The sequence below is a fragment of the Haemorhous mexicanus genome, chromosome 12, assembly GCF_027477595.1.
Source record: "Haemorhous mexicanus isolate bHaeMex1 chromosome 12, bHaeMex1.pri, whole genome shotgun sequence".
In the NCBI taxonomy this organism is placed as follows: Eukaryota; Metazoa; Chordata; class Aves; order Passeriformes; family Fringillidae; genus Haemorhous; species Haemorhous mexicanus.
The window spans coordinates 17901098-17915669 of record NC_082352.1 but is presented as its reverse complement, the minus strand read 5'-3'; the positions used below and the strand labels follow the sequence as shown (position 1 = coordinate 17915669).

General features: G+C 39.5%; 1 protein-coding gene across 1 annotated transcript in view; it reads right to left on the bottom strand.

The window, feature by feature from the left end:
* The window catches only part of CDYL2 (chromodomain Y like 2), a 60212-nt gene that overhangs the window by 18973 nt on the left and 26667 nt on the right, over positions 1 to 14572 (bottom strand). The window contains exons 2-3 of the mRNA XM_059857404.1: positions 8328 to 8922; positions 34 to 251 (exon numbers count right to left, since the gene is read on the bottom strand). Of these exons, the coding sequence (XP_059713387.1) occupies positions 34 to 251; positions 8328 to 8922 (813 nt within the window). The remainder of the gene's footprint in view (positions 1 to 33; positions 252 to 8327; positions 8923 to 14572) is intronic.

The following is a 14572-nucleotide window of genomic DNA, read 5'->3' as shown; positions in this document are numbered from 1 at the left end:
GGCTTTCTTTGGCTTTTAGGGTTAAACACTTACCTCTGGGGTCAGTGCATTGTTCTCTGAAGTCTGACTTGACAGCAAAATATGTGTGAAACCATCTTCTTTCCGGACTACAATGTCCCTGAAGCGACAGTTACTTTCGTTTTGGCGCACGCTGTATCTCAGTCTCTTATCGAAGACATAATCTTTCTCTCCATCAAGTTTCCTTTTCACAGTGCTGTGTAGATTCAAGCTTCCATTGGCCAGAGAAGAACCTTGCAGATGGAAAGAATTGAAGCATAATTACCTCTATAGCATCAAAGAAATGGAGTGATACTCTCTATTAGCTTCAATGGAAATAGATATATATAAAATAACAGGAAAAAATAAATAAAAAAATGTGCCTGGCTAGTCAGATGTGGCCTCAAGCCATTGTTCTTATTCTGTACTCCAACGTGCAGAACTTTTTGTTCTCTGATCAGACAACCTCTAGACCCAAGGAACTGATGCCATTTTGGAGAGTATCCAGCAGTAGGGAAAAAAGAGAACTATGAGAAGAAAGATTTAATTCCTCTTTAAAAACAAGTAAGAGCAATAGTAAGTCAGTTTTAAAACAGTTTATTCTGACTAACTCTGTGTATGAACTGCAGACCATTCCTTTGCTGATGTCTACAGTGTTTCTGTAATAGGCAATAGATGATGATTGGTAATGGTGCTGAGCGGGGGTGTTGAAGGAGCTTTATAAGGTTTGTATGTAATAATCCTTTTCTAATTACAGATATTTCACACTATTGCCATTAAAAATAAAGCAGAGACAGGTTGTTGAAGGACAGAGATTAAAGTCACTGTTTTTTGTTTATATAGATACCAGCCCACAATGCACCATTTTAAGAAAGGCCAAGAGAGAGCTGAATGAAAACACCTTTGTTTGCTCTGTTCTTTACTCCTGCCAAAGCTGACCTGTTCCAGCTCCTGGTTTCAAATAGCCAGGAATTTTTAAAGGGCAGATGACATGAATATTAGAATACAGGTATAAATTTTATAGTTTAAGTGAACACCATCCAATTAAAAATGCTCTGCTGGAATAGAATTGAACAGTGAATTCATGACAGATGCCTCTCAACCAAAATCACTTACCCTCATTTTGCATTAGCTATGTTTCAGCCTGATGCTTACGTAGGTAACTGATCTGTCTGACACCTCACAGTTGGCAGTGGCCTGTGGAATTGTTCACAGTGTGTGAAATCCTGTATGTGCACTGCAGTTAGGAGATGGGATGTGAAAACACAGCCAGTGCTCAGTGGTGTGTGACAGGGTCTCATGTGGTGTGTGCATGTGGGTACTCACACATCTACACACAGGGATCCACCTTGGTCCAGGAGCCTGTTCAGTCAATCAGGAAACTCTTTTTTGTTGTTGAATTAAGAGATACCATCTGAAGCATTGCCTGGGTTATACTGAATAGAGGATTTGCCTGGTGCAATGCAAACATGGCCAAATTCCATTAAATCATCACTTTAAAAAAATAATTTGAAACTAAAAGAGTTGGAAATTTGTTTTCTTGACAAAAAGTGTCTACAAGTGTAGAAATTACCACGTGCTTGAACTTTTAATGCTATGAATAATTTCCTGTGGCACGTTTCTTCTTTTTCCTAAGGTTGTTTTTTTACAGGTATTCTTACAACAGAAATCAACTTGTGAAATTACTAACAGAACACCAATGTCCTTGGGAATAATGTACTGAAACTAATTAACCCTTTGACTGAGGCAGGCTATTAAATATTGCACTTTTATCTGTTCAGTGCTTAACCAGCAATAAGCTACGGAATTGTGGCAATTTCAAACTCCCAAAAAAGTGTAAGGAGCTTACAAAATCAGAGGCACAAATGCCCACAGAATGGAAGGTGTGTCAGACTAACTGTACTGATTATCTACCTCGTGTGGAAGATTATGCTACGTTTATTTTAAATACAGATGGTAAGAGAATAGTACAAGATTAATTCACTGAGATCATACAGCTCACAGTAATTTTTTTGGTTTGTTTTATTCTTTCTTATGTATTCAGTTTGTAAATGAATGCCTGATGTAAGAAACTACATATCTTATCACAGTATTATGGATGCCAGTTGAAAGAAATTTAATCAGAGGAAGGATCTAAATTCAATATGAGAGAAACATAAATGAAAAAGTACCATTTCCAAAAGTGGATCATTAGCAGAACAATATATAGTGAGTAGCTTGTTGTTTCTGTGTCTCCAGTGCATCCCTGTAATCTGGTTTAATCCGATAAACTGGAGAAAATGATCAGCACACTCTAAAGACAGCACTGATGTGGAACCAGGCCAATTTAGCACATCTGCTGTGTGGAGGTGGTGGAGCTCCTACAGGTCTGCTCTGGAGCCACTGGGATTGTCCCAGCATGAGGGTGAATAGTCAGAACCTGCTCAGTGCACAAAAGGGGAACAGCACCTCAGTATGTCAAGGTGAAAAATGACTGTGACAGGCAAAAAGAGACATTCAGAGACTCAAAGCAATTTACACTGCACGTGAAACAAATTAAGGATGTCACCAATTAACTAAGGAAGCTTTAGATAGATCTAAGTGTGGTTTTCTGGCTTAATAGTGAGTACTTGATGCTCAGTCTAAGTACAAAAAGGAAAAAAAATGGGAGAAAATGCTCTTTACTGGGAGTTTAATCTAATTATTACTTTGTATTTAATCAGCAGTAGAACTTGTGGACATTTATATTGATAAGAAGCTTCAATATTTTTTAAGGAAGCCTAAGATGTTCCCAGACCACTGCTGCATGCAGTAATCCTTCTCCAAGAATGGCAGTAAAAGAGGGCAGTAAAGGAGGCTATTTAAGGAGAAAATTCAAGCTTAGTTGCTTTCTGCAGTCCTTTCCCATAGTATCATCCCTAAGTGTTGTACAGAAATATGAGAGGGCTCATCCCTCCTGTTTCCTTCAGTGTTTGCTTGTGGACCTTTTCATGGATTTCTCTAATCCCCTTCTGAGCCTGTTGATGCTGTCTGTCTCCACAGCTTCCTGTGGTATGAGTTTGAGAAGTTGGGTAGCCACTACACAGAGAAGAATTTTCTTTCATCTGTGCTTTTATCTGATGTTCCACCAGTTTCAGTGAGTGGTCCTTAGTTCTGCTATCAAGAGATTTCAGAAGCAACAGTTCTGCATTTAGTATATCTGAGGCCTTGATGATTTTGTAAACTTTGATTATGCTGCCCCTCAGCCACCCCCTCTCCCAACCTCTTTTATTCCTGTAATCCTCTTCATTTTAGCTGCCCATCCCTGCATCTTCTACAGTACTGCACCACTGCCAGAGGGTCTGAGACTGGGGTTCCATTCTACCAGCATTGCAGAAAACACATTAGAAATTTATATTCTAAAAGGCTGAGGCAGACAGAGAGTGGGAGAAAGTGAGGAAAGATCGCACTGACCCTCATTGCTTTGGGGGACCTGGAGCTCCACATCTCCTTCCACTGCTTCTGCCCACTGCTAGAGGAGACCTCAAGCTCCTGTTATTTTCAGATACATATTTTCTGAGTGTTTCATCAGAGCCAATTTAATGGTGCAGTCCCTGTGCCACCACCCTCCACAGCAAGCCCAGTACTGGTAAGAGCAGCCACACCATGAGCTGGCCTGGTGATCCGCTCTGGCTGAAAACTCACCCTGCAAAACTGGTTAATTTTCAAACAGATGCAGTTCACCTTGTAGCCTCAAAAGTATTAAAACTGGTGCAGAGGGGGGGATGGGAATAACAATCAGGGTGTCATGGGAAGGAGAGCTGGGCTGCTGCTTTTATTAGCAGTATGCATTTATGCTGAATGGAAAGGATGATGGAGCTGAGGCTTTAATTTCTCTAGGTGAAATAAGCCATGCTCCCTCACTCTCCCTGGTAAAGCAGCTTGGCATTCCTCAGTTTTCCCAATAGCCTTTAACTGCCTCTTTTCTGTCTTTCTTGTGGGTAATGGTTAATACTGTACATACTTAAAAGCTGTGCTCTGTTGATAATTTACTAATAATTTCAGACTTCTCCAGCTAAGGGAGCATCTGTAAGGTATCTAAAAGCAATGAGTTTTTTATCCAAACTAAGAGAGCAAGCATGTTTGCTTGTCTTTTACTGCCAGTATTCTTTCAGAAGAAATAAAACAGAATAAGCTGAAAAACCAAGAGGAAGCAGTGACTAAGTCACAGGGAGTATTTAAATCAAGGGCACCATGAGACTACAAAGATTTTCGTAATGGAGAAAAACAGTGGTTAGTGATACATGACAGGCAGAAATTCTTCAGCAGATGGTGCACAGAAAGAGTGATGCAGAAAAAGGAAAGAGAAAATTACAAGGGGATGTTTTTTGATGCTGTCAAGAAACTTGACAAAACAATAACTCTCAATTACAATATCTGGAGAGAAACAGAAATGTGATAACAGAAGACAACAAATATCATCAGAAAGACCAGTATTGTTAGCTCCTGGGAGCATCAATGGATGCTGTTCACAGAGTTTTTCAATATTTTCCAATTTGCAGACCCTTAAATAACTGTCAGTAAAGATGATTCTGCTCTCCTTATGGAAAGATGTATAGAAAGTAGAAGACAGTTTTTGGTACTAAAGATCTGTCCCAAATTCCACAAGGTCCCAGGCCTCCACTGGGACATTTTGTGCACACACCTGTAGGTACACACTCATCCTTCTAGGGTAAAGAGCTTCCTGATGGGAGTTTGTCTAGAGGCAGAAGAAGAAACACTTGCACCCAAGTGGATTTATAGACAAAACCAAAGAGACTGGTGGATGTGCATTTAAGGAGTCATCAAAAGCTGGTTTTCAAATAGCTGTTATTTGTTTGAGTAGAACTAGCATGGACAGACAAACAAAATAACTATTATTTGATTACTTCTAGTTTAAATATTACTGTCTATATTGCTTGGTTCAATGCACTGGTGGTTAAACATTATTATAATATGAAACAATACTAGTTGAGGTTGGTGGGGTTTGGAGACCTTCAAGCATAGGCCCCACACTGGTAGCAGAGCTGGGCTTACAGCCAGGTTTTCAAATTGAAGGGAATTTTTGACTTTTCCAAATCTAGGCTTCATCTCATGACAAACCTTAAATTTCTATACATAATTTCTGTTCAGTCTTTCACTTAGCTGAGAAATGAATCTGACATTCATTTGGGTTCCATACAGGCAGTCTTAAAGCTGACACAAATGTCTGCTTCCTCAGATTCTGAACAGGGCTGCCCAGGAGCCACAGCTTCTGGGAGCCAAACCAGGTCCTCCAGGCTCCCTCTTTGTTCCACATCTAGTGCCTGGGAGCCCTGCAAGCACTGATGGAGCATGCCAGGCTTTCAACTTCCAGACTCAGTGGCAGACTGCCTGAAACCTCTGGCATAGCTGGCTGCCTCCAAGCTAAACGTGGGAGTCCTGCCAAGGAGACTGCCACACTGCTCCTGCTCCCTAGGGACACAGCCTTAGGACCTTGGCTCAGATTTGGAGAAAGTTTTGAAACCCAAGATGTTTGGAACAAAATTTCAGTTATTCAACAAATTGGGCATTTTTCTCTGAAACTTTCTTCATTTGTAATTTGTAAAATTTCAGCCTGGTTTTAGTTGGGTTTCTGTGATAATAATGGGACACAAGGCAGAATCACACTGACATTCTCTGTGTGAGTGTGAATACTGAGGGAGTTCAGGAAATTGTTGGACTTGGTGAAGAGCAGTGCAAGTTACTTCCACTTGATGTTTCAGACCCCTGTATCAGGAAATGTGGCTTCTCTCAAGCTTGCAGGGCAATATTAAGAAAAACCCTAGTGATTTGATTTTGACCCTTCTTCACCAATTTCTGTCTGCTATTACTCAGGCAGTCTCATCTCTCCTCTTTGTAGTCTTCTCCACTCTGCATGTGCTGGGTATCACACAGCAGCACTCGAGGGATTTCTGACCTGTGCAGAGCTGCTGAGTATGGGCTTTTCAGAAAAGAACCAGGCAGAGATTTAAAGATCTCTTTTACCTACAGAATGCAAGGGAACAAAATACAGAACCCAAGTGATGGATTTGGAGAACACAAAAGCTGTCATAAAGAGCTGTTTGAAAGGAGCTGCAGAGGTCAGCTCCTGGGCCAGGAGAGAACACCTGGCTGCTCAGGCAAAGCAGCTTTCCACTGAACGAGAGCTCTCTGCCAGAGATTATTCAATCAGGGGTGATGGAGGCCACTCCTTAGCTCTTGTGGGGACAAAGGAAAGGCTTGTTTGACCTTACAGTACTTTGTGACCCTTCAGTTCTTCATTTAACAAAAATTTCTAAAATATGGGAATTAATGCATTTCAAAGATACATTTTGTATCAGAACTTCTTCACTTGTAACATAAAATAAATTATTAGAAAAACTTAATTAGAAACAGTAATAAAGCCACCGAAACGTTATACACATCTGTAATTAGATATGCAAATTGTCCTAAAGAAGCAGGTAACTTTTAAGCATTCTTTCATGAGCTCAAGCTCCTCAAAATGCAAAAGCCAAAATACACTTTAAAGTGATTTAACTTCAAATTTCATTGGCATCACCAGGAGTACTTACGCATTTAAATCTGACCATGCATTTTGCTGGTTTGGGAGTTTTTAATAGCATGTTTGCTGCCTGGTTTGAAAGATTCCAGTAGCTATCACACATAGCCAGTAAGACTGGGCAAGGTCACTTCTCCTCCTCAAATCAAGGAGCGTTTGCCAGGTTGCTGGCAGGGTGGAAAATGGAAAGCAGGGGGATATAATTTATGTTGACTTCTGAAAAGTTTTTGGCAGGGCAATTCACCAGAAGCTGTTAAGGAAATGAGTACTATCATGGGCTATAGAAAGTAGCTAATAAAAATAAATAATTGGAACAAATGGTTACTTTTCATCATGTCAAGCTGGCTGTCCCAAGGACCTGCAGAGGATTAGTTTATTTAATGTATGTATTAATGAGCTGGGAAGAGAAATATGAGAGGAAAACTTGAAGGCAATACAAAATAAGTAGAGTGAAAACTAGGAAAGATTTTGAAGAGCTTCACTGAATCAAAATAAAAAGGTGAATTGGCAACAGTAAAGCAGATTAAATGCATAGTGAAAGGGATCATACATAAAGCTGTGTTCTAAATTAACTGTAACAAGGTAGGGAAAAAACCCCAAGAGCAACCGTGGATCACTCAATGAAAACCTTTATGCAATGTGTAAGAGCAGAAAAAAACCACTTCTCCAAAGGTTCTATCATCACTGTATCAATAAGCAGTGGGAAATCATTTGGAACAGCTCCTGCTGTTTTTAAAAGGTATTAAAACCACTCCCCACACCAATGGCACAAGAAGATACTCAAAACTCTCAGGAATCAGTAAAGTCTTCCAGGTAGTAGGAAGGCTGAAAAGGCTGGGGCTGCCTACAGACTGACAGGGCATCCTCCACCTCATCCCTTCACAGAGGGACAAGAGGCTACTCAGTGAAAGTAAAGGTCAACTGCCCCCCAACAAAATCCCAAAACCTGATCAAATAAAATGTGCATCTTCTTATTGTTAGCTCCTGGAAATTACTGTCACAAAACACCACTGAGGCTGTAAATTTGGTAGGATTATAAACAAACCCAAAAGATTGGACACATACAGATAATGAGAAGCTATTTAATTTCCATTAAGTTGAATAGTTTTTATAGAGAGTATGAACCTTATTCTTTGAGAACTAAGCCAGTCAGTAACTATGAGGATTAGAGAGAAATTTCTCCTATGTCTTCTTGTTCATTTCAAGACTGTTTGTACCTTCCTTTAAAGTCTGTCTTAAGACTTGTGATGTGTCCAGTCACTGTCAGAAACAAGGACCTGGCTGTTCTGAGTGTTCCTGATTATGACAAGCATTAATACTGGGAACTTGAATCTTATTCAGCCACACTTACCAGGGCACTTTAGCAAGAGTGCTATTAATTCTAAAATAATTCTGGTTTCTCTAGACAACTGGGTTCGAGCACACCTAACTGAGTAGTGATTTCTTACGTGGTGGTACACAAACCCAAAGTTGCAGCATTATACACATCTCAGTTGTCATTCCTACTCCATGCCCTGTCCTCACTTCCCATAGGGATTTACACTGCAAATCTCGTGACAGAGCCCACACTGCTTCGCCATCACTACGTGGGAAAGGGAAAGAGAGAAGCCAACCGATAAAAAAAGTGTATAATATGTAGGGAAAGTGTGGAACTTGTTTGTGTGCTTCTCACCATATCACTTGTGTGACAACAGTTTTTCCACGAGTGGGCCCTACTTGCAGTTGCTGCAATTAACACCCCCTCCCGCACAGAGGAGTTGTTTAAATCACATACCAATTCCATTCACAACAGGGGAATTGTTACTGACTTCCAACACGCTGGGCAAGTTTTGTTCTCCTTCGTGATCATTTAAATCCACGTTTTGCTGCTGTGAGCCATTCCCAAAATGTCTAGAATCTTTCTCATGGCTGCCATCTCCATTTTGCAGACCATTATGTGGCTTTTTCAGTGGCATAATCTGTAAACCGCTGGGAGTAGTTCGGTAAGTCACAGTTTTAGCAGCCCTGTCATTTGCAGCTCCTGGCTTTGCTGCATATCCTCGTTTCTGTTTTTGATGAGATGGATTAATTCTCTTCCTTTTGTGTGTTGATCCTTTAGACTTCCCAGATTCAGAAGGTCTGTGTGTTATTTTCTCAACAGACGAGCCTCGGCTTTCCCGCAGCAGTTTGGGTGCGCTGGCCTGTTTCCCGTGCCTGGATCGCTTCTCTCTGGTAACATGTAGTCTGTTGAACTCATCAATAAATTCCTCACAATGGAGCAGGTGGTGTTCAGGTTCCCAGGTGTCTTCATTGCTCCCGTAGCCTTTCCACCTAATGAGATATTCCCATTTGCCCTTCTTGTTCTTCCTTTTGTCAACAATCCTCTCTACCTAAAAGGAAAAACCAAAACTGTATTAGAAAGAATTCCCATGATCATACCAGGGAATACTGGAGTGAAATGCAGAGCCCCAGTGACATTTTGACAGCAAGACCACTGCCCCTTCTGAAAACTTTGAAAGACACATAAACACATCCTCAGATCTGATCTGGGCACTTGCAATAGCTCCAATGTGAAGAAACAAGAGACAGTCTGAGATCATTAATGACAGCACAATTTCTTTGAAAATCTCGTTGCAAAATGAGACTCTTGCTTTACATTCCTCAGCTACCTCTTGTTTCAAAGAGTCAAATAAAGTGGTTTTTGCTGCTTTGTTACTGGTCATCCTCCTGAATCCACACGTGTATTTTGTCCCTATAAGCTTCCCCAGTCTTCTTTGTGTCTTGAAACTACCTTGAACAGAGAACTGATGACACCAAATTGCAGTATTTTACATCAAAGATCTTGTTTGAAATAGTGTACATCCACTTTGCTGCTTCCAACTTACACAAATTTGGATTTTCAGGAATTCAATATTTGAGTAAATACACAAAATTTTTGAATGCACCAATTAAAAAATAAAATAGCAAACAAAGGGCTTTAAGTCAGGATTCTTACATTGAAGGAATGAAAGGAATGAATTTTATCAGCCTGTGCTGGAGAATGGCATTCTAAGGAACATTTCTGCACCTAGGGCTAATGGACTGTATTGGGACTACACCCTGAATGTGAATTAACATCATTATACTGTGGAACCTGGATGCTGGTCAAGCCTCAAGTAGAGGGAGAATGCAGAGGAAAATCCAAACATATCACACCAGTGGCAGCAAGTTGGGATTAAACTGCATCAAGTGAAATTCAGATCAAGTCACTGGGAAAAATGTTGTAATGGCAGTAGGAATTAAGTTTTGGAATACTACTTGGTAATGTGGGGAAGGTAGGGAGGGTTTTTAGAACAAACAGGTTTTGTTACATATATCTGTAATGAAAAGTCTATGCTGGAAGATCAGTTATGATAAGGAAAATTTCAAGGACTCTCCCAGGTTTTAGTTTTTCATAGTTTAATTTTTAAATTTTGTTTTTAATATGTGGTTTATGAAGGATGAAGATGCTACTAATGAAAAAAAAATCATTATCATTAACCCAAAGCAGTATTGTTAATTTAGAAGAATAAATAAGTGGATAGATCATGTAACAGCTTTCACTGCTCCTCAAAGAAAAATCATCTCATGTGAAGAACAACAGTGGAATCTGTAAGGAGAATTTAACCTTGAAGAAGGGCAATCACAGCAGTGTAAGTAATTGTTCATTTTAGGTCCCTTGTTAGAGCAAACCAATGGATTAATTCTGTCTGTTCACTGGCTGGAACTGTACATTCATAGAAATCTTGGTGGGTTCCCCAAAGGAGTCTAAATGTAATTAGCAACTAAACATTATACTTCTATCTCAGTTCATTTACATGGGAACTGTGCTGAGATATCTGTCTGTGAGTCATAGTGGACACCTTCCTCCATCTCCAGGGCTCCCACTGCAGCATCTCAAACAGCTCCTTCCTGTGCTCTGCCTTATCAAATATCTACACAGAACCACCTCAGAAGCAAAGCAAGGCATCCTCTTTACTCTGAATTTAGCACAGTCCCCTTCAGGATTGCTCAGAGAGGCAAAACAATTAACTGAAGCTCAGGCTGGGCAAATTTGAGATCATTTGTCTAAAAAGAGGGAAAAGGCTTCACAAAATGAATGAACTGGCATTTTTTTGTTCCCTTGTGTGGGAGGTGTGGCTTTCAATTGTCAAACTAATAGTAGACTTATTATCATCTTGTTGACTTTATAGGGAGCAGCTGTCCAAATTAGCCTTGGCTTTAAAACACTTTCATCTTCCTATCAGGGACTAGCCAGAAAAACTGTACATTGAACCAAGGAACTCTGTGTGGGCTGCCTGTGGATTTGTTACCTTAATTACTGAAGCTTGCTAAAGAGCAAGGAGCAAAACACATACATGTGTGTCCTGGGGAAAAAATTAAATTGCTGCTAAACTTGGTAGACCACAGCTATCAGTACTGGAGAGTCTGGGTTACTGCTTTTCTGTCTGTACCAGATAAACAATGTACATGCATTCCCCTCTCTTTTAATTCGGGACTTTGCACTTGGAACACAAACTCTGTGTCAGTTTGGTGCTACCTGAGAGTTACTTGTCTTTGTTTTGAGGGATTGCACCAGCTTTGTTCCCCAACTTGCTCACTGAAGGAAGAACCTCAGAAAGGATGGGCAAATACCTTTTTTGGGATCACATATAAAAACCATCTCTCCACCCTCACCTTTATTCACTTGTGCCCATATCTTTAACTACACAGATTTCTTATTTTCACATTGTTGCTCTATGTGAAGAGGTTTTGTGGAGGGTGTTGTTTAATATGGAACACACTCAAGTATTTTGGTGATGAGGCATCCTGCATTTCAATTAGGAGGATAAAAAGAGAAAATATGAGTAGTCTTTGTTCCTGGGAAATAAAATAATGGCAATGGAGGATGTGATTAACCACTTAAACACATCATGAAGGGAGAATAAAAGCAGTCATGAAATTGGTTCAAATCTAATAAATAGTTTCTGAAAAAATGTTCAGAAAGCAAATATATTTGGGTAAGACTAACCATTTCATTACAGCACTTTTAGAACAAAACTATCAATGTTCAAATTTAACTAACTAAAATGAAGACTAAATAAACTGAAGAGAAAATGTTTTGTTTCTGATCAACTCTCTTTTCAGTTTATTGTTTTGTTGGGGAGAAAATGAAAAAAATGTGGTGTAATCCAAAATTAGTTTGTTTTCCTTGATTTTTTAGTTCAACCATAATACCCAGTGGCTTGTCTAATGATGCATAAAAAGTCTGAGCAGATATTTTCCTGTCCTCATTACTGCCTCATTGTTCACTGAATGCATCTGAGGGTAGCATCAAATATACTTGACCTCTCAACATGGTCCCTTTTCTACCACAGGGCTTTAAGTTCTTCAGTAATATTTATCCCCTTTAGGTGCCACTGGGAAGTGCTTCAGTGGAGGCATAAATATCAGGGTTTTAGCCACACCTGCTACTGTCTGTCTCATTTCCCTTCTATGCACAGTCCACAGTAACAACAAACATCACTACTTTGTTTTTTTAATGATGTGTATTTGTTTTAACAAATTATTATTTGTATTATGTGAAATAATAATCTTTCTGTATTTACTTAAGGTTGCACAAGTCATATCAGTTTTCTTAATGAGAAATAATTCTGTGACAGCTAATGAATAATAGAAACAATACTTTAAATCCTCCCCTAGAATAAGCAATACATGTTTCTGAGAATATGCAGCAAACATCTAGGGCTTCAGTGTCTGATTTTCCATTTTCCCCCTCAGTTCCATCTTTAATCAGAAGTGAGTAACATGTTCCCAAAAGTGACCCTGGTAGTTGCAGTTGCCAAATCCATGATTTCACTTTATTTGCTTTGGAAAACTAAGGAGTTAAATTTAATGAAAGTGCAATGACTACAAACAAACCTTGCTGAGGTATCACAGTTAAAAGATTGCTAGAAATGTCATGTAACATCTCTTCCCTGGATTCTCTCTCTCCCTGCCCCCGCTGGCTAATTCTGGATGAACTGAGGTTCTGATATGTTACCATATAAATACTTTTAAAGAGAACAAATAGAATAAGAACATGGCATCTGTGCAAATGCATTTGCAACACACTTTTTAGCTTCCAAGTAGCCTTAAACCTAGCTCTATACACAACTGCACAAACTAGGATGAAAGTCATAAATAAAAAGCCTTTAAAATATATCTGCATTCTATACTTCATGTGAAATAAAATAATACATAAGTGGATTAAAGCACAAATATCTAGAGCTTCATAAACTTAAGTGTTTTGCTTATATATGCAGAGTACCACAACCCCACCAACCTTCCTTCACAAAAAATTCTGGGTCACAATCATTTAACCACACATTGTTATTGTTTGCTTATCATAAAAATGAAATCTAGGCTAAGTTAAAAAAGGATAATTCCTATGGAATTATTTCTACAGCTGTAATTATAAAGTCAAAGCACAGCATACTCATCTCAGTTCACAGCTCTGAAGAGCATAAATAAAAATCCTTGTGTTCCCAGAAAACACCTTCTGGGAGATCAGTAAACTTCTAGAAACATTTGGAAGGTTGCATATCTACTTAGTGATTTCCAAAAGAAATACATGTCATCTCCTCTTCTTGCCATGCACATCCAAGTAAGCAATTGAAACTGTAATCACTGGTGTTCAGATGGTCTCTGTTAGTGAACTCTTCAGGGCATCAGAGCAACTGCATGACAGACACTAGAAAAACTGCCTTTCATTACTATGATTACAGGACTTGTACTGGTTTATGTGGGTTTTTTCCCATTGGAGGTCTTTGTCCCATGTTGTGCCTGAGGGTGTTGGAAGGGTATTTGAAGAAAATGCCAGAGAAGGAAAGGCAGTAAGATTTCTGAGAGAGATAAAGGCCATCTGATTCAACATGTTTGTCTTTGAAAAATTCAGTATTGCCCTAACTTCCCCCTTTTTGTTACCTTTGCTTTGAGAAATACTCTATCTCATTAGCAGTAAATCTTTTGCCTTCTTGTCTTTGTAACTTATTTTTGTTTTTCTTGTATTTGTGTTTGATTTCACAAAATCTGGTAATTGGAGCATTTGTTCCAGATGTACAAAAAATATGGCAAAATGTCTTCTGAAGCAGCCAGTATTCATGTTAGAAAAATAACAGTGGAATGGCTGCTGGGAGCCTTTTCAGAATCTGACCCATGGAATAGGTCCAGCTATGAAACCCCCTCAGTACTAAATATGTCTTGTTACCTGGAAGGTCACAATGAAATGAAAGGGCTAGATAGTCTTAAAACTAAAAGGGAAGCCATTCTTCATTGGAATTACTCTTAAGCAAAACATCAAATTACATCTTCCCAGGAAAACCAGTGAACACCCCATTAATCTCAGAAGACATTGCTTTTTATTCAGTTCCTTTTTTTTTTTTTTTAAGCATATGGGGGTTTTATTTTCTGTTTTCCAATTTCCTTAGAATCAGAAGAGCTCTTAAAACTTAGTAAGGAACTCCTGGAACTTTTGCATTTTCACTGGGCAAAGCCTATCAGCCTAGTATAGAAATCACTGGGTGATTTCTACACCCAAAGCATTGGATGTATGTGTCCTTCAACACAGACATGGGAAGACTCACAACAGAAAAAAATAAATGCTGTGAGATCTCCAGCTGCTTCCTGTCCTGCACCTTTGATGTTCCCCTCCTGAGAGACAGTAACACTGCAGAGGTGTCCTGCTGTGAGGTTCCATGGTTGGGGTTAGATGGAAAACCAGGAGTGCAATGCCATCAGTTGTATTTGCAGCAGTGGTGCAGCCTTAGAAGTTACTGCTCAATGTGGTGGTCTCACATTCCTCTTTTCTGAACCCAACACTTTGCTGCAGGAGTACACTTTGTAAGTTACCTTCCCTGAGCAACATCTGTCTAAGGGGCCTTCTGGCAGAGGGAGTTTCCCTTCACAACAAGCAGAGATCCAATCAAAGGGCCTGAACCAACCACAGCTTCCAAGAACACTCATATCTTCAGTGACCTTATAGCAGCTTTCTGGGAAGTCTCG